Source organism: Oryx dammah, unplaced genomic scaffold (assembly GCF_014754425.2).
Source record: "Oryx dammah isolate SB20612 unplaced genomic scaffold, SCBI_Odam_1.1 HiC_scaffold_3, whole genome shotgun sequence".
Lineage (NCBI taxonomy): Eukaryota > Metazoa > Chordata > Mammalia > Artiodactyla > Bovidae > Oryx > Oryx dammah.
Genome location: NW_024070187.1, coordinates 6,257,249 through 6,283,668, shown reverse-complemented (window position 1 = coordinate 6,283,668; position 26,420 = coordinate 6,257,249). Strand labels below are relative to the sequence as shown.

The 26,420-nt window shown below is 38.7% G+C and overlaps 1 protein-coding gene and 1 non-coding gene across 4 annotated transcripts in view; one reads left to right on the top strand and one right to left on the bottom strand.

The window, feature by feature from the left end:
- The first annotated feature begins 1,563 nt into the window (after window positions 1-1,563).
- The window catches only part of SYNPO2 (synaptopodin 2), a 206,697-nt gene continuing 181,840 nt past the window's right edge, over window positions 1,564-26,420 (top strand). For 2 of the 3 annotated variants that reach the window (XM_040237391.1, XM_040237389.1), the window contains exon 1: window positions 1,564-1,783. In XM_040237391.1, coding sequence (XP_040093325.1) covers window positions 1,679-1,783 — 105 coding nt within the window. In that variant the 5' untranslated portion in view covers window positions 1,564-1,678. The remainder of the gene's footprint in view (window positions 1,784-26,420) is intronic. The other variant, XM_040237392.1, reaches the window with a different exon arrangement.
- Window positions 9,104-9,176, bottom strand: TRNAE-UUC. The gene has a single exon. It is a non-coding gene; the product is annotated as a tRNA-Glu (tRNA).

The following is a 26,420-nucleotide window of genomic DNA, read 5'->3' as shown; positions in this document are numbered from 1 at the left end:
GCCAAGAGCATGCTGTGTCCTGGAAGCCCAAAAGAGAAAACAGTTTAGGAGGACATGGTCAGTAAGAGTAAGGGCTACAGAAAAGCAAGAAGGTAATAAGTAACCATGCTGAGAGTTTTTCCTGTTGTGGGGACAGAAGCTAGACTGGAGTGGGTGAGGAGTGGAAGAGAGGAGGAAAGAGAAAGAACAAGCGTAGAAAAAGTTCTTTTCTTTCTCTTTTGTTCTCAGAGTTCCTATTTTAGGATGTCAGTACTTGCAAACTTTTTTTTTTTTTTTTTTAAGAAAGATGTTGGTAAAGTCAATTTACCTTTCCAAAGAGAAGCAAACTTGGAATGAGAGTCTGGTCCTCATGACCTTCTGAGGGTCTCTTCCGGCGCCAACGGTTTCTGATTACATGGTCTTTCTTACTCCAGTGATGAAACACAAATAAAATCATTTGGCATGTTTAGGTTCTGGGAGCAGAGCTGTGTAAATGTTCATTGTATGATGCTTCCGAGTAATGAAAAAGGCAGAGACTGGAAGTCAGTGGTCTGGTGGCGCATGTAACGCTAACTTTCCCAGGCTCTCCTTTATTTAGTGTGTTTTTATATGGAATGTCATGGAAAATAAAAGTATTATGGGAAAATAAAAATGTTCCATTTGGACAGTTTTTGGTAGGTCATATTCAGATTCAAAACATTAAACTATTTTGGGCCACATATAAAATCAACTTTATATTGGGCCACCCAGACTCAGAACACTTGATGAAAGACTATATGAAAATAAGAAACTTGTATGCAGTGACATTGTGTGCAGTTGGCTGACTATTCAGGTTTAAGAAGTTTCCTTCCTGTTGAGGAAGAAAATGAAACATTATTTAAATTTAAAGCAAATCATGCAATAGACGTAGTTATAAGAATGTAGCTTCCGGGGGTTCCTCTCTCCCTCTCCCCGCCTCTCTTCTTCATCTTCTGGACTATGTGAAGTACCAGTTCGGAAAAGTGCTTTTCGGAGTACAGGTTTTTGTTTTCGTTTTAATATTTTGCTTTCTTTTATTTCCTGCAGATTAGTTTTGCAGGCTGCAAACAGCAAAGCTAAGAAAAATAATTTTTTTTAAACTCCCTTTTGTCTGTTTCCATCATTACTGTGGTAATTCTCAAAATATTTGTTTGAGAGAATCTAAGCATCTAGTAGTTCAACCCTTAGAGCTCATATTTTAGGATGTCACTTGTGGCCTGGAGAGCAAAACCTTCGTGTGTCCTCTACTATGTATAGAATTATTCAATGTAAGTGTTTCTCTCACTCTTTCATTTGAGGGCTGGGATTTAATCAGTTCGAGCTGGAGAACTTTTGCTCCCGTCCCCACCCCCACCCCCCTCCATCTCGCCGCAAAATGGGGACGTTATCCTGTGTGTGAGGCTCTTCCCATTCCCTGAAGGTGGGCTGAGCAAAGGAGCGTGACGCAGGAGTGGGCTGTGTCCTTGATGCCTCTAGCGCCTCTGCCGCCCGGTGAATGATCCCATTAGCGGCGCAAATTCGAAGCGGCAGCCCGGGCAGCGGCGGCGGCTGCAGCGGAGGCTCCGTGCGCCCCCAGTGCTGCCTCCTCGGCGCGAGCCCGAAGCTGAGCACAGAGACTCAACCGCACCCAGACTCCGTCTGTCTTTTCAAGCTCTTCATGCTACCCGACTAAAAGAAGAAAATGGGCACGGGGGATTTTATCTGCATTTCCATGACCGGAGGGGCGCCCTGGGGGTTCCGACTGCAAGGTGGCAAGGAGCAGCAGCAACCCCTACAAGTCGCTAAGGTAGGACCACCAAAGATGGGCTATGGCATCTTGTTCCGGGCTGGGGGAGAGGGGATAAAAGCAACTTGTTGACGGTTTAGTCAAGCTCTAATTCAGAGGTCTCTGTATTAGTTTGATTTTGAGGCTGACACTGAATTCTTCTTGGATGTGGGTTTGTTTTTTTTTTTCTTTCTTCAGAAAAACTTTGGAGAGTAACATATAGCACATATGTAATTAATCAGTCATTAATGGGGTGGGGAAAGAGTGCTATATTTTATCAGCTGAAGAAAAGCCTAGTTAATCAGCTGCTTCTCTGGCAACCAGCAAGACACTTGGGAACGTTTCTTCTCGGCAGTCTTAGAATCCACAGTTGTTACTGTTTCATGTCCCTTTCTTTACTTGGCTCTGGCTGAGGAGAAACGCTCAGCTCAGTGTAACCAATTGGCTTGGCTATTTGGGGGGCTCTTATGAAGTATTGTTAATGACATTTATCATACAGCATCCATGAAAAGGCCAGCTTGGGGCAATAATTTTTTAAAATATGAAGATCTCATAAATTTATTTGAAAGAATATTCTTTTAAGGATTTGGCTAATAAATGCAAAATTCTAAGTACCTCGGTCCATCATGTACATTCATCTTGTTAAGTGCTCAAAATAAAATTCAGAGACACTGGAAATACATTGTAAATAACTTAGAGGTTAACTTTGAAATGCATCTAATAATGATTTAAAATATTTTTGGTGTTTTTATTTCCATTAGATTGCTTTCTTTCTTAGTTCAGTATGCTTACCAGTTTGTTTGAGGCGATCCGGTACTGTCTAATTGTGATTCAGCTAAAACCAATTTTAAAATACATGAGAAAAAGCAGATTTTACCCAATTTTAATACTAAATTGAAGTACCTAGGAAAGAATATGTTTGATTAATTTTCTGTTTTATACTTACATTAAAAATGGATCTAGATCCTCATGAAATATATGGACCATAGGCCTTTGTAATTATTCTTCTTTTCCTTTGGCCTTTTTTTTTTTTTTTTTAATGTTCACTGTGAAGAAAAGAGTTTCTTTGAAATTTTCTGCACCCAGGCTTCCTCAGAAAATCCTTTCAAAATGTGATGGTGGAATCCTGCCACCTAGTGAAAATTTCAAACATCAAGGATGAAGCATAAAAGGGCAGATGAAAAGCAGACATTTTTAGAACTGAAAAGTTTCTCAGAGATCCCCAGTTCAACCTGCTAATTTTAGATAAGGAAAGAACCTTCCGAGGCTAAGTAACCTGCCTCGGGCCTTTGATCTTAAACGTTTGGAACTGGCAGAGTGATTAAAAGGTACAAAGGTTGTTGGTTTCATTGTTTTTCTTTAGAAGTCAATGGTAGGCAACATCAGACAAAATATTAATGCCTAATTCAGCATATGTAGAATTCATGAGCCCGAAGTGGATTTGTCCCGAGTCTAGAATAGCAGTTGGCCGGCTCCTGTCACTGAGATTTGGGTTCTAATTCCAGCTCTGATCTAACATGCAGCCGGTCCTGAGACAGATCACTCTTCCTGACTCATTTGGGTGTGTGTGTGTGTGTGTGTGTAGAAGAAGAAAGAGACAAAGATTTTGAGTGGCGTGGGAAAGAGGAGAAGTACGTTGGAAACGACTCTACCATTAGTGAGGTTCTATTTGCTCGAATTTTCTACAGCCCTATTAGTATATAATTTTAGAATCACTTGCCAACCAGTTAAAATGTGGGGACAGAAGTGGCTAGAAGCTATGATTCTTGGTTGCTCTTTCATAGCCACACCTACAAAATAGAATGGGTTTTCCTCAGTTCTTGATGTGCTTATTTCAAAGTGGCACCACTGAGTGGTGATTTTTTGAAGAACTGAAGAAATTGCTCATGAAGGGTGCTTTGGAGGTGTTTCTCTGCTGAAAGATTTCTATTATCAGGATTCAGAGAGGCTGTTAGTTTGAATAAGGGTCAAAAAATTCATTCTTGCTCTCCCCAAAATCATCTTTCCTCAAATATCTAAGAAATATATTTTTAGTTTTAAAAAGATCATTATAAGAAAGCATCAGGATGTTTGCTTTAAGTTTTTTAGTTTGTGTTACTATAAAGTTACTGATTTAAAATATTATGAAAGCACCTGGATGTTTGCCTTAACTGTTGTGTGTATGTGTGTAAAAGAGAGAGAGAATCTATAATTTTTTTCCACATGTAAAAAGTGACTAGAGAGCCTTCTAGCTGCTGCTGCTGCTAGGTCACTTCAGTCGTGTCCGACTCTGTGCGACCCCATAGACGGCAGCCCACCAGGCTCCCCCATCCCTGGGATTCTGCAGGCAAGAACACTGGAGTGGGTTGCCATTTCCTTCTCCAGTGCATGAAAGTGAAAAGTGAAAGTGAAGTCGCTCAGTCACGTCCAACTCTCAGTGAACCCATGGACTGCAGCCTACCAGGCTCCTCCACCCATGGATTGTCCAGGCAAAAGTACTGGAGTGGGTTGCCACTGCCTTCTCCGAGAGCCTTCTGAAGAAGACATATATTTTAAATTACTGTAGCAATGCCCACTTTTCTTGGTCTGGTTTTATACTTAATTAAAACTTATTATATTTATTACTAGCATTATTTGCCCTAGAAAAGCCTTGGAACAAAGTGCTTGTCACTCTCTATATTATCAAGGCCATGGCCTCAGTGGGATCACTGTTTTTCATTCAAAACATGAAGTCAACTTGATTCCAGTACAGGTCTCTCTCTCATTGAGATCAAGGTAATGTATATGTTGCTTGATTTTCTCCTTTTCCAAGGAATGGTGAAAACTTACTAGAACGAAGTTACCTCCAAGTAGGAGGATATGGAGGAAGGAGATAGAAATGCTAAGGAGGGGATGATTGCTCGCAACAAAAATTCTCAGTTTTGAAGAACATGCAAAGGAATAATTTGGGAACTGAAGAGGATATTTTCAAAGAAAAGAAAATTTCAGACAGTGCTTAAATGGGTGCCTTTTAAAATGGGTAGGCCACAAAGTAGCTCTATAGATAACAACAAATTTTTGGTTCATTGTAAATACCTGGTATTTAGATTTTCAATAATTCTATACAGAATGAAAATTTAGCAAGCTGAAATAGCAAAAGAAAAACTAGTCTAATATTATTAAGAATGATCAGAAATTTAGTAGCTTTATAATTCCCAGTAAATATCCTCCTAGTGACATGTTTAGTCATTTTTGAAAGATATTCAAAAGTTTTTAGTATTTGGCTGGCTGGCTGAACTGTAGGTGAACCCCAGCTTTCAAAGATCGCTATAGAAATATTAAAGTTAAAATTTTTCATTGATATTGAAACTTAAGGCCATAAAATTCTGTTTTGTTTTCAAGATAAATTGAATTTCTAAAAGGCCCAAAGAATCAGTAACATTGTCCAGGTTTTTAAATACATATATATCTTTTTATTTATGTTCTAAATACATGTGATGGAAGCAAACATTTCTAATACACTGTAGTAAGACAGTACTCTTGCAAGGTATATTTCTAAGAGATCACCCACAGAAAAAAATTTATACAGTCATAATTACAACATAAAACCCCACTGTGTGTGTGCAGATGTCCTTATAAAATGTCTGTTAGCACTTTTACTTTACAAAACTCTATTTTTTGGAACATGTACTTACATGGCATGTCTCTGGACATACTCTTGGAAAATCACTTCAGAATATTGCTACATAAAGAAACAGGGAGAAGTTTTTATTTTGCAAACAAATCTTATGAACCATTTAGAAGTAACTCACATTTTGAAAATAAAGAACAAAAAATGTTTAGACTGTTTATTCTTCATGAGTTTTAATGTTTAGAAATGGAAGCTTTCTTCAAAAGTATAGACCACTATGGTACTTATTGAAATGAATTTTAATTCAGAGTTTTAAATAACCATTAAAATTTAGATGACAGATTACAATCATCCATTTTATGAGATTGAGTTGGAGTTAATGATTCTTAGCTATTATTGTATATCCTCTTTTTAAATGTCTGAATATAAAGTATTTAGTCAAAGCACATTCAAATACATAATTCATATCCCTTAGTGCCATCAATGAGATATCAAAATGCTTCAAACAGAATAAATGCAAGAAACACAGTGATTTCGAAAGGGAAAAATAAGAAATATTTGATGTTTGAATATGTACCTTTTGGGATAAATCCTCCTTACTACATATGGAAAGCTAGGGATATCTTTATTAGTAAATATGACTGATCACTGAATTTTTATTGATGTTTTGAGCACTTTCAAGAAATTTTAAAAACATCTATACTTATAGAAATCCATGCACTCTAGCTAGATCTATTAAGCAGATGTTACATAAAATTTTTATTTTGGACTTGCGTGTTTTAAGACAGATCACTGTTGAAAGACAGTGAGATAAAATAATGACCGTGACTGTGCATGAACTTTGCCATTATCTAGACAGAGTCCATATGGAGCTCACATTTATCCTGTGCCAGGAACTGTTCCAGGTGCATCCTTGATAGGCTGTCTTCTTTGTCATTGCAGTTGGTGGCCTGCCTAGTGCCTGTATGAACAGTGGGATGGAGGTAGGGAGAGGCAGGTAGGGAAGTAAAACTGGAGAAAGATGAAAAGGAGAGAGAAGAAGAGACAGAGATAGAGCGAGAATGAATGGACTAGTAGGAACTTTCATTCCTCTGGATGAATTCTTCCATTTCCTCTGGATGAATGACTGTCGCAGAAAGGCATTGGTGGGACTTGAGCCATCTTGCTTGGCCTACCTAGAAAGGCCAAACTCTTAGCCAGGGCCTGCAGAAGCAGGCTGGCATTTTGAGGAACTACTTGGGCCTTGGAAGGGACAGAGAAGTGTTGGTCGGGAGCCCTGTTTCTTCTGTTAGGACACCATGCAGGGTGAAAGCCTCCCGGCTCCTAGAAGAAAGCACACAAGTGTCCCAGCATTTGGACACCAGCTGCAGAAAGGACAGTGATGGCCACTGGACATTAACCAAAGAAGTACAAAAACCCACAAAGAGAAATGCTACAACGTTCACTTGTGAATAAATAGATCTACCTTCCCCCTCCTGCTTCAGTCTTCCTTCCTGCCTTCAACCTGGGAGGAGTAGGAGGGAAGTTGGTAGAGAGCAGAAAACACTCCCTGCCTCTTGCCAAGCCCTGGAGCCAGGAGCCAGCTACCGTGCTTAGGGAGAGAGCTTAGAGATAGATGTTAAATCAAAGCTGTATTTGGACTAGACTGTTTTAATAACCAAAAGCCACCAAAAAGGCATGGGATCTGACCAAAGAATTATTAAGGGAGGGATTTGGCTTTATGGTATTTGAAAACAGTTACTGGAAGAAATAAAATAGTTTCATGTTTAAAACCAAATGAAAGACACTCTTCAAAAACATCGATTCCATAACTCAGGTTCATATTATCAATCACACGTACTTGATGTATGTTAGCTTGGAAACTTATCACCAATTGGGACTTCCTTGGCAGTCCAGTTGTTAAAGAACAGTCTATCATTTAGTAATGCTGAAAATTGCAGTGACTTCAATACAGAATTGTATCAAATAGAATGTCACCTATCTAAGATTTGATCTTTAAAACCATTTGTAATGATTTCTTCTTTTATTGGGCCTGAAGACAAGGATTACAGGAAATGCATCTCTGAGCTAACGTGCAATGAGAGACAAGACTGGAAAGGGAACTGGCTTACTTGTAAATAAACCTGAAAAATATATGGCCTCCAGTGTTTATTGTGTCTGTTCTAACAGATTCATGAAGAAACCAAATGCCATGAGGTTTTCGTAAAAGGAAATGGAGAATGCATGTGTCATCTTCATTAAACAATCTGAAAGAATAAGCAACTTCATGAAGTTAAAAGCTCATCTGAGAAACAGAAATGATGTTAGATCTTTGGGGGATATTTCATTGTTTGACCATCTCAGTGAGAACATATTTATAGTATTGAATTACCTTAGGCACTTTATTTATCTGAATTATTTACCATTCTTTTCTTATTATTAAAAAGCAGAGATGGCCACATTGTCAACAAACTGTGTCTTCAAAGTCTTTGTGAACTCCAATGGCATGTGGCAGAGCATCAGCCATAGTAGATGCAGTTTGGTGTTATGATGGTCTGGCTGTAGTTATCCTTAACTGGTATATAAATATGGTGTGTTTCAGATAAAGTACTAAAAAATGTGGTGGATTTGCTATTCAAAACATTATAAATGCAAGATGTGTTGTTTGATTATGTAACAAATAGTTTTCCTATCCATTGGGTTTTGGTTTTCATAATCTTACTCACCCAAGACTAGCTTTTCCACTTTGGAAGTAGTGTAGGTGCTACAAAGATAAAACAATGTTGTGGATGAATTTTCCTGAACTGAACTATGCACTTATCTTCTATCTGATCCCACTTAGTCTATAAAGTGTGAGTTGTTCAGTCTAAAGTGTGAGTCGCTCAGTTGTGTCTGACTCTTTTTGACCCCATGGACTGCAGCCTGCCAGCCCCCTCTATCCCTGGAATTTTCTGGGCACGAATACTGGAGTGGGTTGCCATTGCCTTCTCCAGGGGATGTTCCTGACCCAGTAATCAAAGCGGAGTCTCCTACATTGCAGGTGGATTCTTTACCAGCAGAGCTACCAAGGAAGCCCCATGCTTCCTTTATCAAAACTTACATGGCTTGAATTTCATCTTTTTAGGATGCATTATTTTTTCCAGAAGAAATCTATAATAATGGTCAGAGTACCATTTTCTTCCAAACATCTTATTGCCTTTAACAGTACCTTCTGGAGATAATTTTAAGAAACTCATATTGATACTTATGGGTTGCTGGTCACTTCTTTAATCACCTTTTAAATATAAGGAGAGAACTCAATGAGGTTACCCCATTTAAGATCCCATTTCAGAGGCAGAAAGTGGTTAAGTGACATCCTCAGGTATTATAAGTAGTAGAGCCAGACCTGGGTTCACCCAGTCTTCTAATCTTCTACACATGATACTTTTGGGTTAAGTGTAGCTTGAACAGCTGATTAAGACAGAATGAAGGACCTAAACAGACCACGGTGGAAAGATTGTTGTGGTCCCGTAAACCAAACTTACTTCTTCTGTTCTGACATTAAGTATATTATAATTTAAATTAGTGTCAGGTCATTTTATTTGTAGCTTTTATTTCTGGAACAAATAATTTAGGAAATGAAATAGAAATAGACTAGAAACTTTCATAATTCTGTCTTCTGAAGAACAGATTAAATTTTTTTTTCTGATCAGATTTCCCATGTCTTCTTAACAAATATGACTTGCTCCTTTATTTTTGTTTCTGGCTGCACCAAGCAGCTTGTAGAATCTTAGTTCCCCGACCAAGGATTGAACCTGGGACCATGGCAGTGAAAGCACCAAGTCCTAACCGCTGGACCATCAGGGAATTCCCATGCTACTTTATTTTGAAGCAAAAAATTTCTAGCAGTAAGACCATGCTTGAGAATTTTACCATATAGTTTAGGACTCATTGCGGTGGGAACTGAGTTCTGACTTTACCTCCTCCACAGCTCACTCACTTCCTGCTCCTTCAGCTCAGGCCCTCTCCAGCTGTTTCTTAGATGACTAGCTGGGCGTTTTAACTGTCTCTCTGCTTAGGGTTTCACAGTCCTCAGGTTCATGCTATAGTAAGCTGCCGGAGAGACTTTTCTAAATCACCTGCTATACCACTGCTTAAAATACTTCAAAGTCTTCCCATCATAGTCATCAAAATAACCATAACGTTTAAAAAAAATCTTCCGTAGATTTAAGTGCTTTATATATTATATCACTCACGATAGCTTTAACTATCCTTTTTTTTTAAACAAAACAAAACAGATGAGAAAACTGAACCTTAGAGAAGTTAGGTGAGTAACGTAAGGTGGTAGAGTAGGTTCAGGCATCCAGGATGGAGGCCAGTGAGATGCCAAAGCACAGGCTCTGAACGGCCGCCGGGACTCTCTATATCACTGCAACATGTTTTATAGACACCAGTATGTATTAAGTGTGAGTTCTTATAAAATCAGCCATATTGATGACATCCTACACCTCTTTTGCCCTTCTTTTCATTTTGCTTTTCTCTTCAATTTAACTTGCCTAAAAATAATGCACTGAATGAATTTTATATGAGGCATTTCATGAACCTCTCCAAGAATTTTGTCTTTGTTAATCCCTGTTAAAGCTGGTACTTCATTAGTGGCCTTATTTACATTTTTTCCCATAAAACACTGATTTTTTTTTAATTAAAGAATTCATTTATTTTGAGAACTTATCTCCAGTACTCTTCCTTATTGGCTTTCCAAAGTAGTTCATCTATTTCAGTATTGAAACAGAATCAAGAAAATAGTCCAGGACATGCCAGAAAACATGTTCTTTTGTCTAACTTTACAGCAAAACTCCTCCACCATATAGTTTGTTCTAATATTATTTCTACCAATTTTCTAGTTCTTTTTTCTTTACGTCTTCAACAATATTTACTGATAAAAAATACATCTTGGTTTGTTGCCCATATTGTATTATTTTTAACAATTTTAAAATGCATCCATGAGGAGCTTTCTAAACATTATGATTTGGTTTAATTCTGTCATGTTTTAAACAGAGTACTGCCTGACTTCAGCCATTGTTGAAAAAACAAATTTGGAAGTTTCTGATGCTTAGTTATTGCATATCTTCTTAGTCTTGACTACTTCACACTAACTAATATCATAGAACACAATAAGACAAAGTTCCTCTCTAACAACAGTGGATATAAATCCATATTCTAACTAATGTTCTTAGTAATTCTGAATATTTTACCTACCTGTCACATATGATTAAATAGTAATTGTGTTTAATCTCGCTCCATGGCTAATGAAGAGTTTCTGAAGGAATATAGAGGAGGGTCAACTCTTTTTCTCTTGTGCCTGAAATGTAAGTGAAAAACTATTGATTTTTCATCAATAGTTGCCTGTCAAGAATATTTTAAAACGTGTCATTTTGTGAGAGTTAAACCTTGATAGATAATAACATGGAAATTTGTTTAATCAAGCACCATAAAACATACTGCAAAAGAAGGAACATATGAGGAAGCCTCTTTCCCCTCTGCCATGCTAGGAGGTAAACCTATTCAGTGGGGTCACCTCAAGTACTGTATGAAATTCCTAACTGTCTGGACCAGACTGGACACAGGGTACTGGTGTCAATCCATGAGAGTAAAGAATCTGCCTGCAGTGCAGGAGGCTCCGGTTTGAACCCTAGGTTGGGAAGATCCCCTGGAGAAGGGAATGGCAACCCACTCAAGTATTCTTGCCTGGAGAATTCCATGGACAGAGGAGCCTGGCTGGCGGTAGTTCATGGCATTGCAAAGAGTCGGACAGTACTGAGCGAGTAACATTTTCAAACTTTCAACTTTCCAAACATTAGAGCTCCTTTTCATTTTGTAGTTGAAAATAAATGTACATGGGAGTTCTAGTTGGCTTGGCAGATAAGTGGGGGGAGCCTTCCAGGCACAGGGCAGTGCAAGGGCAAGGCTCTAGGACTGAAGCCCGCTTGGCATACTCAAGGAACTGGGAAGATGCCAGTTGCAACTGACACCATTTCCATGAGAAATGGCTGTAAGAAGTCCAGTCTTTCACAGTGATAAAAGCAAAAAACTCTCTCTCCTGGGAACGCAGACCATGTGGTTATTTCCCCAGCGTTAAATGATTAACACATTGGTCCCAGAGAACAACTCTAAGCTATCATCTTCCTATTTCCTTTTCATCCATGTCAGCTTTTTATAATGTAGAAGCCTACTGGCCATTCTTTAGAAAACTTTATTTAAATGAATAATTACTACCACCTCTTATGTAGATGTTTGGTTAAACATTTTATTTATTTTTTATTTTATTATTTATTTTTTCTTTACTTTACAATATTGTGTTGATTTTACCATACATCAACATGAATCTGCCATGGGTGTACACGTTCCTGAACCCCCCTCCCACCTCCCTCCCCATAACATCCCTCTGGGTCATCCCAGTGCACCAGCCCCAAGCATCCTGTATCCTGCATCAAACCTAGACTGGCGATTCATTTCTTATAGGATATTATACATGTTTCAAAGCCATTCTCCCAAATCATCCCACCCTCGCCCTCTCCCACAGAGTCCAAAAAACTGTTCGATACATCTGTGTCTCTTTTGCTGTCTCACATACAGGGTTATCGTTACCATCTTTCTAAATTCCATATATATGCGTTAGTATACTGTATTGGTGTTTTTCTTTCTGGCTTACTTCACTCTGTATAATCAGCTCCGGTTTCATCCACTTCATTAGAACTGATTCAAATGTATTCTTTTTAATGGCTGAGTGATACTCCATTGTGTATATGTACCACTGCTTTCTTATCCATTCATCTGCTGATGGACATCTAGGTTGCTCCCACGTCCTGGCTATTATAAATAGTGCTGCTAGGAACATTAGGGTACACATGTCTCTTTCAATTCTGGTTTCCTCGGTGTGTATGCCCAGTAGTGGGATTGCTGGGTCATAAGGCAGTTCTATTTCCAGTTTTTGAAGGCATCTCCACACTGTTCTCCATAGTGGCTGTACTAGTTTGCATTCCCACCAACAGTGTAAGAGGCTTCCCTTTTCTCCACACCCTCTCCAGCATTTATTGCTTGTAGACTTTTGGATCGCAGCCATTCTGACTGGTGTGAAGTGGTACCTCATTTTGGTTTTGATTTGCATTTCTCTGATAATGAGTGATGTTGAGCATCTTTTCATGTGTTTGTTAGCCATCTGTATGTCTTCTTTGGAGAACTGTCTATTTAGTTCTCTGGCCCATTTTTTGATTGGGTCGTTTATTTTTCTGGAATTGAGCTGCAGGAGTTGCTTGTATAGTTTTGAGATTAGTTGTTTGTCAGTTGCTTCATTTGCTATTATTTTATCCCATTCTGAAGGCTGTCTTTTCACCTTACTTATAGTTTCCTTTGTTGTGCAGAAGCTTTTAATTTTAATTAGGTCCCATTTGTTTATTTTTGCTTTTATTTCCAGTGTTCTGGGAGGTGGGTCATAGAGGATCCTGCTGTGATGTATGTCGAAGAGTGTTTTGCCTATGTTCTCCTCTAGGAGTTTAATAGTTTCTGGTCTTACATTTAGATCTTTAATCCATTTTGAGTTTATTTTTGTGTATGGTGTTGGAAAGTGTTCTAGTTTCATTCTTGTACAAGTGGTTGACCAGTTTTCCCAGCACCACTTGTTAAAGAGATTGTCTTTACTCCATTGTATATTCTAGCCTCCTTTGTCAAAGATAAGGTGTCCATATGTGTGTGGATTTATCTCTGGGCTTTCTATTTTGTTCCATTGATGTATATTTCTGTCTTTGTGCCAGTACCATACTGTCTTGATGACTGTGGCTTTGTAGTAGAGCCTGAAGTCAGGCAAGTTGATTCCTCCAGTTCCATTCTTCTTTCTCAAGATTGCTTTGGCTATTTGAGGTTTTTTGTATTTCAGTACAAATTGTGAAATTATTTGTTCTAGCTCTGTGAAAAATACTGCTGGTAGCTTGATAAGGATTGCATTGAATCTATAGATTGTGTAGTATACTCATTTTCACTATATTGATTCTTCCAATCCATGAACATGGTATATTTCTGGTTAAACATTTTATTAATCTTTTTCTTCCTCTGAAATTGATTCTCCCAATGAGATAAGAAGAATTTAAGAAGCGTTAAAGAGCATTTGATGTATAGATTCTATTTATTTTGACATCAATGTCAGACCCAGAGCAAATAGTTTTACTATATTTTCTAATTTATCTTTATTTCATTTCTTCCTCAAAAAAGAGATGATTTTATTTAGATGTTATTTGGAAACTGACCCACTGAAAAGATGAAAGCATTTTAATGTTGGCTACCACTTACTGTATAGCTTTAAACAGATTTTTCTGAGCCGGTTTCCTCATCTGTAAAATGGCCTACTATGGAATGGAATTTCTGTTTTTACAGAAAAAAAAAAAAAAAGTCACCAGTGTTACAGGTGAGGCATCTGGAGAGCCAAGCAATCAGTTAACAATATGTCTTGTGATAATTTTGAAACATTCTATGTTAAGACCATATTTGATACATAGTAATCATGCAGTAAAGGAGTCTATCATTGTTATTATAATTCTAATTAGAGGAGGAAGTAACTGTCTTCTGGGCTTCCCTAGTGCCTCTGTGGTAAAGAATCCACCTGCGATGCGGGAGACCTGGATTCCATCCCTGGAGAAGGAAATGGCAACCCATTTCAGTATTCTTGCCTAGGAAATCTCTTGGACAGCAGAGCCTGGCAGGCTATAGTCTGTGGGGTCACAAAGAGTCTGCAACTTAGTGACTAAAGAACAACAACAAACTGTCTTCTACACAAATTTATTTTTTTTTTCAGAAATTAAGAAAAGCAGTCCAGTCCCTTTTCTCCAGATACCTAATGAAAGTTAAGAGCACAAAAGCTAAATAAACTATTTTTGATGATTATTTTACCCAGGGAAAATTTTCCATTTTAATAAAATGCAACATTTCACAAAATGTATGCAGCTATCAATTATGAATCAAGATTTCTTTCTTATGTAGTTTACTCAGCTTGAGGCAGTAAATCCTTAAGTTATATGTTTTACAAGGTCAAATAAATGATTATCCCACTTAAAAATAGTACACTTTTTTTTTATTGGACTATAGTTGATTTACAATGTTGTGTTAATTTCTCCTGAGTACAGATTTTTAAAAGGAAAGTACCTCAAGCCATGAAGAATTGTCACTTATAGTGCTGTTTAGCTCCGTTTAGAGTAAGTCAACTCTGACTCTTTCAATCATTTTAGTCCCTGTGCCTCTGTTTTCTCATTTATCAAATGGAGATAGTGTTAGCTCTGAGGATTGTTTTCAGGGTTAGAAATCGCATATGCAAATTACTTAACACACAGGAAACATTCAAGTGTTTTAAAAAATTACTACTCCCACATCTGTGGTTATCCCAGTTTTATTTAACCAACCTCTATAAAATTGAAGGGTTATCTGCTGTCTTCCATGCAATACTTTTTGAGATCCAGATCCCAGTGTCCTAAGAAGGGGCTTCTGTGGTCCTCGGGGGTCTCTCCCTGTGAGATGGCTTGTAGTGGTTTCAGAATGTGGCCTTATGCTCACTGAGTAAGCCACTGCCCTTTCACTGGAAGCAGCATATGGAAACTATCACGAGGAGAAGGAATCATTTCAAGTGCTTTGAAAATATAAAAGAAAAATAAATTGTTCCCTGGTAAGTAAATATAGGACGCTGATCTCTGAATAGTCAGGAAAACTCTGTGCCAGGGCCTTTAGGGGAAGGCTAATGAGCCTTTCAATCCCTCCCCAGCCTCCACCTCCACAACCTTTGTCTGCTAAATTAGAAGACGTTATTACTATATAAGGCTGCTTTTTCTAAGTAAGTGATAATAGTTAAACTCTTGGTGTTTTTCAAACAGTGGAGAGTTATTTTCATCAGACAAGATGAAGCTAAAATGAAAAATAGTTTGTGAAAAGCTTAGGCTTTGGGAGTCAGATACTACCGTAACAGTCACCTTTATTTTTGTTTCTTTCATGAAAAGCATAACATTTTCCACTGGATGGTGCTCAGCATGACTGATATTAGGTTGAATTGTGTAAATATTATATTACATGTATTGGCTGCTGCAGAGAGTCAAAACGCAGTGATCCATTTTCAGGGCTCCAATCTTTTGGCCGCCTGCCTGCCAGATGGGGAAATGTTGATCAGAACAGTTTCATCCTGAGGCAGAGCTGCAATCTGAGAGAGGAAGCCCGTCATTGTCTGCTTCCTCTGAGCCAAAATGGCCACGCGGCTTCATGTTGAGTGAGTTACCAAGGGCTTCCTTCAGCTGCAGGCACTGGGCTGAGGGTAGACATGAATTCAATTAAGGACCCATTAAGATAGTTATTCCATTCTGTTCTTCATTACCGTCAGCTACTCTTGCCCTCAGCTTCTTTTTCTTATCTGAGAAGGAAAATTCCTCCTTCTCTGTCTTCACGGCCCCCATTCTCTTCTCATTCTTTATCTAGTTCTTTTTATGCCTCTCTTTCCCCCTGTAGCTTCCTAAGCAAATTAAGACACCAAATCTGATATTGCCTATCTGCACAAGAAAAAGGAATAATTTCGTGTGTGTGTGTGTGTGTGTGTGTGTGTGAAAGAGAGAGAAAGAGACAGAGAGAGAGCACAAAAGAGAAAGCTGTATATAAGTCTCTCTTCCTTAATTGATTTTCATGGAAAGGTAACAGTATGCTGGATTTTTCAATCCAGAGCTGAACTAGTATGAAGTAGGGTGGAGAATTACTTTCCAGGAGTGTGTTTCCATGGTCCAGTCCTTCACTCCGAGAAACTCCTTTTCGAGGTTTTAGGCCCTTTGCCTCCAATCATTGTCTCTGGTCTGAGCAGCTTGCTTCTTCCTGGGAGGCGGTTCTCATTTTCTCCTGAACATGACATGTTTATTCTTCTCCCAGGTCTCTGTGACTTTGACCTTGATCTTTTCTGCAATGGAATGTTTCTCTGTATTTAATTCTCCCAGTCCATAAAAGGTATGCAATAAAGACTATTATTTTTTACCTGATTAATAATGATTCTTTTTCATTTAGTAAGGGATAAAATCACTTTCAGTCGAAAACAAGGACATATTGTTTGAGGAAGTTCATGAGTTTTGTCAGAAGCTTTAAGGATAAATGTTTTGAACGATAAAGGTAAATGAATTGAAGTTCAGAATCTGTATCAAAGGCAAGTGGGAGCCAGGAGACGATTCTGCTGCAGGATTAAAGAGGGTAAAGGGCAGCCAGAAGGGGTCTGTGGTGGCAGGTTAGCACAGCATGAAACAAGGGCACTCTTCCTTTAGAAGTATTCACATTACTATCAAACCACCGCTCTTACTCAGACCCCAGGGTCCTGGAGCCAAGGTAGCAAAGGGTGGCTTCAGATCACAGTATGTCTTCTTATTTTGTACTTAACAAGCAAATATTACTATTCTGATAGAGCTAATGGCTGTGATAAAGAGGCCTTTTGCTCACTGGTATCTTTGGTTTAAAAATTTGCATTTTCCATGCTTATATTGTCACCTTTGCTCTTTGAAGGCAGGAGCCTAGCTCTTGTATCTCCTAAAACAGGGCTCTTTAATGTAGATAACATACATACATGTGTAACGAGGGACTTAAATCAGCCATGTACTTACTGAAACGTTGTTGAATAAATGGATGAATGAGTAGATGTGTATTTTCTATTCTGTAGTGTGAGGTAGGAACTACTGGAAAGCCTGATTTTGCTGAAGCTTTATCTGGTGTTTTTTTAAATGAGCAGTTTGTTTAAAGAGTGATTATAAGAGTGATATATATGCTTTGTAAGTGTGTGTGTTCCTATTGATTTGATATTATCTAGTAAACAGATGCCAATTTAAGAGGTTCAGTGAAAAGACCATTGACTGAATGGAAACCAGGAGACCTGAATTTTAGGCACTGGTCTAATTTGAGTTTAGTCTGCTACCTCAACTAAAACTCTCTGACTCCCCATTTCTCTACTTATAAAGGGAAAGACTTATTGATAGAACACATAAAGTGCCTTATAGCTAGATTCTACTTTAAATCAAGAAGATAATAGATGAATGAAAACACCCATGAATGATCATATTTCCTCTGTTAACATGCAAAAAGGCAATTCGTTATATGGCATTTCTATGGGACTTTTAGTCTCATTTCACCAAATCATAATTTGTAGCATATATGTGTTATAAATAAATAAGCAAAAATCTCAAATGACATTGATTTAATGTGCTTTTTTGCTATATTTTACTTTTTTAATAATGAAAATTGTATTGCAGTGAGTTACTACTGAATTCAGCATTTTCTAATGATTTTTTAAATAAATGCTTTATTCTTTCCCTTTCTATATTACTTTTCTAAATAAAAAGGCAGTTCACTATCATACATGAATGTAATCAACTATTTAAAAAGTATCACTAAGAATTCATGGATTTAAATAGAACTGGTGTTTTTATAAATCGAATTTCTTTTTTCAAACTCTGGATCTGACATAATTAAGAGCCTTTAAGTTTGTTTTTCTTATCCTACTAGAAACTCCAGGTAGAGAGTGGGTATAGATTATCTCACAGAGTAAAACCACACATTCTGACATTGCTGGACTTCTATGATGAATTCTAATTTGATGGAGAAGAGGGAATGTGTTTGATACTCTTCATCTATTCTTTAAACCCCTCTCATTTGGGTAAACTGTGTCAAAGAAAAACAAGAGACAGTCCTTGGTAAACCTGGCCTTGATTAGTTTACTTCCACATCTCAAAGTGCAGTATTTTGAATCCAATCATAGTTCCACCCCACAAATGGATTAAACTCTATATTAAAAAAAAATTAAAATAGCTAGAACTGAAAATGGCTTTTATTTTTAGGTTATAAAAATGACACATTGTCATTGTTAAAATATTCAAATATTACAGAAAAGGATAAAAATAAAGTAAAAATTATACTACCCAGAAATAGCACAATATTAACGTTTTGGTGATATTCTCCTTAGTTCCCTCCCTCTCTTCACACATGCCAACTTACAATCACACCTACATTCAATTCCATGTAAATGAAATGGTACTAAATGTATTCTCTTATTAAACACACAACATGAACATCTTTCTGTGTCAGTGAGTCCCGATTTACATCATCTTTTTAGTAACTGCATAGTGTTACATGTTGACCATAATTTCTGTAACTCATCCCCTACTGAACATATAAGTTAGTTATAATTTTCCACTATTATAAATAGCACTCAAATGGATACTTACATATAAAATATGTTTGTGTACTTATCTGATCATTTCTATTGAATTAATCCTTAAAAGTAAGATTACTACTCTGAGAATATGCTATATATTTTTTTGGTGAAAATGAAGACTATCTGAGTTAATTTGGGGTCAACTATTATATATAAGGAGAAAATTTCTTATCATGTACATGTCACTTATTAGTATGCTAGTCAGTACAATTCCTTTTGGCAGATAAATATGTAAATGTCAAGGTCATACAATCTAGGTAACATACTTTCACTTCAAAGTGAAAGTACTTACACTTAAAAGTATTGATAGTGATTGGTAATTTCTAAAATGTCTTAAAATCGAGAGGAGAAAAATTCCCACATTCCAGTTCTATTAAATTTCTAGATTGTTTCAGGATAAAAATTTTGCATAAAGATGATCAGTGTTTAAAAGTAATGGACAAGAGGGTGTTAGTGCCTAGGGAATGAGGGTTTGCAGCTTTCCATGTAATTATAAAGATGTCATTGTCAGATAAATCAGATTTTAAAAACTTACTATAAAGAAATAATATATCTTTGAAAGATATGTGAAAGTAGGTTTTATACATGATAAAGCCATATTATAAAAGTATTGTTACAAATATCATTTTAGTATTGTTTTCTTAAAGTGCTAGGGTAGGTTTAAGAGAAGCCTTTCTTTTCAGAAACACCTCATTGAAATTTAGGTTTTAGAATTTTTTTGTTGGAGGGATGTTTAATTTATAAACTGTATTGCAAAACTTGTATTTAGTTTTTATGAAGGACTGGTCCTGAAGCTGAAGCTCCAATACTCTGGTCTCCTGATGGGAAGAGCCGAGTCATTCGAAAAGACCCTGATGCTGGGAAAGATTGAGGGCAAGAGTAGAAGGAACGACAGAGGATGGGATGATCGGGTCGATGTGTGACAAGTGCTGTGGAGAGGTGTGCTCTACCCTCTCTTCTCATACATAGTCGGGGATGGCCAGGCCTGGAGACAGTGCAGTTTAACCCCCTGAAGTTTTTACAGCTCTCCAGCTTCATACACAGGAACCCCTGCACTACTAGGAGAAAGACAAGTTTGTCCTGAGTTCTTCTGGAAAGAGTGGTTGACGGGGTGGACATGGAGGGATTATGGGCCACATCCATCCTCGGGGAGGCTGCTGCTGAAGGATGTGAGTGAACTGGTCCCTCAGCATGGTGGAGCAGCTAGCAAACTTCCAATTATTAGTGTCCCTGGGGGCACCGAGATCACACTCATATCTGTGATTTACAGAGAGCACAGCCTGGGTCCTTATCTCTGACTCCTTCTAGAAGTTGTCATCTGTAACCAAAAAGTATCTGTCGTTGTTCTTTAGTTGCTCAGTCGTGTCTGACTCTTTGCAACCTCATGGAATGCAGCACGCCAGGCTTCCCTGTCCTTCACTATCTCTCTGACTTTGCTCAAACTCGTCCATTGAGTTGAGGATGCCATCTAACCATCTCATGCACTGTTACCCTCTTTTCCTCCTGCCCTCAATCTTTCCCAGCATCAGAGTCTTTTCCAGTGAGTTGGTGCTTTGCATTATGTGGCTGACGTATTGGAGCTTCAGCTTCAGGATCAGTCCTTCCAATGAATATTCAGGGTTGACTTTCTTTCAGATTGACTGATTTGATCTCCTGTAGTCCAAGGGACTGTCAAGAGTCTTCTCTAGCACCACAGTTAGAAAACATCAATTCTTTGGCACTCAGCTTTCTTTATGGTCGAACTCTCACATCTGTAGATGACTACTGGAAAAACCATAGCTTTGACTATATGGACCTTTGCCAGCAAAATACTGTCTGTAAACTAAAATAGTTGACCAACCTAGACAGCATATTAAAAAGCAGAGACATTATTTTGCCAACAAAGGTCCATCTAGTCAAGGCTATGGTTTTTCCAGTAGCCATGTATGGATGTGAAAGTTGGATTATAAAGAGGTTGAGTGCCAAATAATTATGCTTTTGAACTGGGTGTTGGAGAAGACTGCTGAGAGTCTCTTGGACTGCAAGGAGATCCAACCAGTCCATTCTAAAGGAGATCAGTCTAGATATTCATTGGAAGGACTGATTTTGAAGCTGAAACTCCAGTACTTTGGCCACCTGATGCAAAGAGCTAACTCATTTGAAAAGACCCTGATGCTGGGAGGGATTTGGGGGCAGGAGGAGAAGGGGATGACAGAGGATGAGATGGTTGGATGGCATCACTGACTTGATGGGCATGAGTCTGGGTAAACTCCAGGAATTCGTGATGGACAGGGAGGCCTGGCGTGCTGCAGTCAATAGGGTCGCAAAGAGTCGGACACAACTGAGCAAATGAACTGAACTGAACTGAACTGAATAGAAAGGGAAAGACTAGAGATCTCTTCAAGAAAATTAGAGATACCAAGGGAACTTTTCATGCAAAGATGGGCACAATAAAGGACAGACATGATATAGATCTAACAGAAGCAGAAGATATTAAGAAGAGGTGGCAAGAATATGCAGAAGAACTATACAAAAAAGATCTTCACTACCCAGATAACCACAATGGTGTGATCATTCACACTCACCTAGAGCCAGACATCCTGTAATGTGAAGTCAAGTGGACCTTAGATAGCAACACTATGAACAAAGCTGGTGGAGTGGTGGAATTCCAGTTGAGCTTCTTCAAATCCTAAAAGATGATGCTGTGAAAGTGCTGCACTCAGTATGCCAGCAAACTTGGAAGACTCCACAGTGGCCATAGGACTGGAAGAAGTCAGTTTTCACTACAGTCCCAAAGAACAGGGAAGGAAGTCGCTCAGTCGTCTCCAACTGTTTGCAACCCCATGGACTACAGCCTACCAGGCTCCTCTGTCCATGGGATTTTCCAGGCAATAGTACTGGAGTGGATTGCCATTTCCTTCTCCAGGGGATCTTCCCGACCCAGGGATCGAACCCAGGTCTCTCACATTGTAGACAGACGCTTTACCATCTGAGCCACCAGGGAAGTCAATCTCTAAGAAAGGCAGTGCCAAAGAATGTTCAAACTACTGCACAACTGCACTCATCTCACATGCTAGTAAAGTAATGCTCAAAATTTTCCAAACCAGGCTTCAACAATACATGCACCGTGAACTTCCAGATGTTCAAGCTGGATTTAGAAAAGGCAGAGGAACCAGAGATCAAATTTCCAACATCTGCTTGATCATGGAAAAAGCAAGAGAGTTCCGGAAAAACATCTCTTTCTGCTTTATTGACTATGCCAAAGCCTTTGACTGTGTGGATCACAGCAAACTGGAAAATTCTTAAAGAGATGGGAATACCAGACCACCCGACCTGCCTCCTGAGAAATCTGTATGCAGGTCAAGAAGGAACAGTTAGAATTGGACATAGAACAACAGACTGTTTCCAAATCGGGAAAGGAGTACGTTAAGGCTGTATATTGTCACCCTGTTTATTTAACTTCTATGCAGAGTACATCATGAGAAACGCTGGACTGGATGAAGCACAAGCTGGGATCAAGATTGCCGGGAGAAATATCAATAACCTCAGATATGCAGATGACACCACCCTCATGGCAGAAAGCGAAGAAGAACTAAAGAGCCTCTTGATGAAAGTAAAAGATGAGGCTTAAAACTCAACATTCAGAAAACTTAAGATCATGGCATCCGGTCCCATCACTTCATGGCAAATAGATAGGGAAACAATGGAAACAGTGAGGGACTTTAATTTTTTGTGCTCCAAAATCACTGCAGATGGTGATTGCAGCCATGAAATTAAAAGACGCTTGCTCCTTGGAAGAAAAGCTATGACCAACCAACCTAGACTGCATATTAAAAAGCAGAGACATTACTTTGCTGACAAAGGTTCATCTAGTCAAAGCTATGGTTTTTCCACTAGTCATGTATGGATGTGAGAGTTGGACTATAAAGAAAGCTGAGTGCCAAAGAATTGATGCTTTTGAACTGTGGTGTTGGAGAAGACTCTTGAGAGTCCCTTGGACTGCAAGACGATCCAACCAGTCCATCCTAAAGGAGATTAGTCCTGAATATTTATTGGAGGGACTGATGCTGAAGCTGAAGCTCCAATACTTTGGCCACCTGATGCGAAGAACTGACTCATTTGAAAAGACCATGATGCTGGAAAAGATTGAAGGAGGGAGGAGAAGGGGACCACAGATGACGAGATGGTTTGATGACATCACCAACTTGATGGATATGAGTTTGAGTAAGCTGTGGAAGTTGGTAATGGACAGAGAAGCCTGGCGTGCTGCAGTCCATGGGGTCACAAAGAGTCAGACACAACTGAGTGACTGAACTGAACCAGTTTATTATAAAAGATATTATGAAGGATACAGATGAACAGCCAGATGCAGAGGTATGTAGGAGAAAGTCGTGAAGAGTCCTGAGTGTAGCAGCGTCTCTTCCTTGTGGATAGAGGGCTCAGCACCTTCTCATCAAGTGTCATGCTCATCAACCCAGAAGTTCAAATCTTGTTATTCAAGATTTTATAGAGCTTAATATGCACCTCCTGCCTCATTCCCTTCCCAGAGGTCAATGGGCGGGGCTGAAATTTCCTAATCGCTTGGTCTTTCTAGTGACCAGCCTCATCCTGAGGGTATCCAGGAGTCCTGCTCTCAGTCACCTCATTATATAAACTCAGGTGTGCTCAAAAAGATTCCTTATGAATAATGAAAGACACTCCTCACTCAGGAAATTCCAGGGGTTTAAGGAGTTTTGTGCCAGGTATTAGCGACAAAGACAAAATATATGTCTTGTTATACCACAAATATGCTAAATTCTGGGATAAATGAGACATCGTCTTTGCTCTTAAGAAAGGCAAACCTCCATGGAAGAGGCAGATTTATAACTATTAAGAAGGTGACAAGGTTTTAAAGAGAAGAATATATAATGTATTCTAAAATAGAAACCATGAATAAATTAATTCTGCATGGTAGCATCAAGGAACCATACAGAGGAATCACTATTCAAACTGGACCCTGAAGTGGGTAAAGTCGTTCCAGGCCTAGGGAACAGCTTCCACACGCACACTAAAGCATGCAAGAGCGTGGCGTGGGGAATGAACAGCAAGCAGCTGCAGAGGCTAGTATCTTCTGAGAAATTGTCCTGTTTCAGTGCTATAATGACCTCTTTCATGAGCACTGGATAAATCTCAATGAAGTATGTGTTAGATAGAATTCAATCAGATACTATCAGTCTGATATTTTGGCCTTCTTTCTTTTATTGTTCTTTCCTTTATGTACGCATAAAAGTTCACTGGTCACTATAATAACATTTGAAATTTTACATTCATTTTCTATGGTTTGCATGAAGCATTTGTGTCCAGACTCAAGTCTTTGTAAGAAAGGCTATAATGAAGGTCTTGACATCTCACCATCATGGAAAGAGTGAAAAGATACCAAATTTCAGACTCTCTTTAATTTATTAACTGAGAAACTGAGAAGAACCAGGGATTAAAAGTCACTGTCTTCTTCCTTTCAAATGCATCATCTTGTTTGTTATAAACTCTTTGTTTCAAATTCTCATTAAAGATTTTTAAACAGGGGACTGGCATGATCTAGAGCATGCTTAGAAAGCTGACTGACAGTAATGTGGAGATGGGTTGAAAGGTAGAGCTTGGAGGATGGAGAATAATAGGAAGGAGGTGGTTAGAATATTCCAGTGGCTTAGTCAGCGAAGAATCCGTGTGCAGTGCAGGAGACCTAAGTTTGATCCCTGGTTTGGGAAGATCCCTGGAGAAGGAAATAGTAACCCATCCCAGTGTTCTTGCCAAGGAAATCCCATGGACAGAGGAGCGTGGCGGGCTACAGTCCATGGGGTCACAAGAGTCAGACAGATTTAGTAACTAAACCACCCCCACCAATGACAAATAAATAATGAGACTCTAGACTAGGCTGAGGGCACTGGGGCTGAAAAAGAAGAAACACAGATAAATTAGAAATATATAGCTGTGGATGGCAAGAATAGGGGAAGAGTGGACTGTAGTTGGAGGTTTTATCTTGGAAGACAAAGGGATGGATGTAGCATTTATGGAAAGAAGCAATTATGGAGAAAATAAAATAAATTTCATTCTAAATAAACTGAATTTGGACATCCAGAAGTTGCTGTGTAATGAAGAGTTAAGAGTATGAGTCTGGGCTCGGGAAAGTTACCAGTACTAGAGATTATCTGGGGAAATGGCTGAAACACAAGAAGCAAGAAGCAAAGAGGATACAGGACAGAATCTTGGAGAAGTTCAGTATACAAAGTTTGGACAGAGAACCAGAAGTTAAAAGAGGTCACAAGAGAGACAGAAAGAGCATAAGCATTTCTGGTATGTTAAGAAAGGAGAATATTTTAAGGAATTGCTTATCAGTGACAAATATTTCAGGGTTTAGGGAAAAGGATGATAAGACCATACATTGACACATAAGAGGATTTGGGTGAGAAAACAGAAAGAGTGAAGATGGCATCTATTTGAGAGAAAAGAGATTTCAGTTCAGTTCAGTTCAGTTCAGTTGCTCAGTCGTGTCCGACTCTTTGCGACCCCATGAATCGCAGCACGCCAGGCCTCCCTGTCCATCACCAACTCCTGGGGTTCACTCAGATTCGTGAACATCGAGTCAGCGATACCATCCAGCCATCTCATCCTCTGTCGCCCCCTTCTCCTCCTGCCCCCAATCCCTCCCAGCATCAAAATCTTTTCCAATGAGTCAACTCTTCGCATGAGGTGGCCAAAGTACTGGAGTTTCAGCTTTAGCATCATTCCTTCCAAAGAAATCCTAGGGTTGATCTCCTTCAGTTAGGAAAGTGTTTTTTAGAATATTAGGAGAAAGAGAGAAATACAAGGTAATTACTCTTATAGCAAAGTTAGACTTGTTTGGGAAGGATTAAATCCATTGAACTTAGTGCTAGGTATTTTATTTTGATATTTGGAAGTATTCTTAACTAATAGAAAATATTAGATGTAAAAAATTTTTGACAAAAGAACAGAAAAACAAATAAGGCTATTATTTGTTCTAAAAAACAGTGCCTTCTAAAAGTGTCTAAGCTGGGGACTGGGAATTATTATTTATTTGAATGATTTGGACAACATGAACACAGAATTGGAGTAATTATAATCTTTAGTGCATAGCACATTTCTTGAGCTATTTTTAACAATATCGTAAGTACATGCGATCTCAACCAAAAACTAAGAAAATAACCTGCCCTTACCTCTCACTATATTATCCTGCCTCTACGGACTCAGGGTAAGCATCATCCTGAATTCTGTATTTATTATTACTTGCCTTTCTTTTTATATAGTTTATATAGTTTTTATATAGTTTAATCGAATATTTCAGTTCAGTTCAGTTGCTCAGTCGTGTCCAGTTATTTGCGACCCCATGGACTGCAGCACGTCAGGCCTCCCTGTCCATCAACAACTCCCAGAGCTTACTCCATTGAGTTGGTGATGCCATCCAACCATCTCATTCTCTGTCATCTCCTTCTCCTCCTGCCTTCAATCTTTCCCAGAGTCTTTTCAAATGGGTCAGTTCTTCACATCAGGTGGCCAAAGTATTGGAATTTCAGCTTCAGCATCAGTCCTTCCAATGAATATTCAGGACTGATCTCCTTTAGGATGGACTGGTTTGATCTCCTTGCAATCCAAGGGATTCTCAAGAGTCTTCTCCAACACCACAGTTCAAAAGCATCAATTCTTCAGCGCTCATCAATTCTTCAGCTTTCTTTATAGTCCAACTCTCACATCCATACATGACTAGTGGAAAAATCATAGCTTTGACTAGACGGACCTTTGTTGGCAAAGTAATGTCTCTGCTTTTGAATATGCTGTCTAGGTTGGTCATAACTTTTCTTCCAAGGAATAAGTGTCCT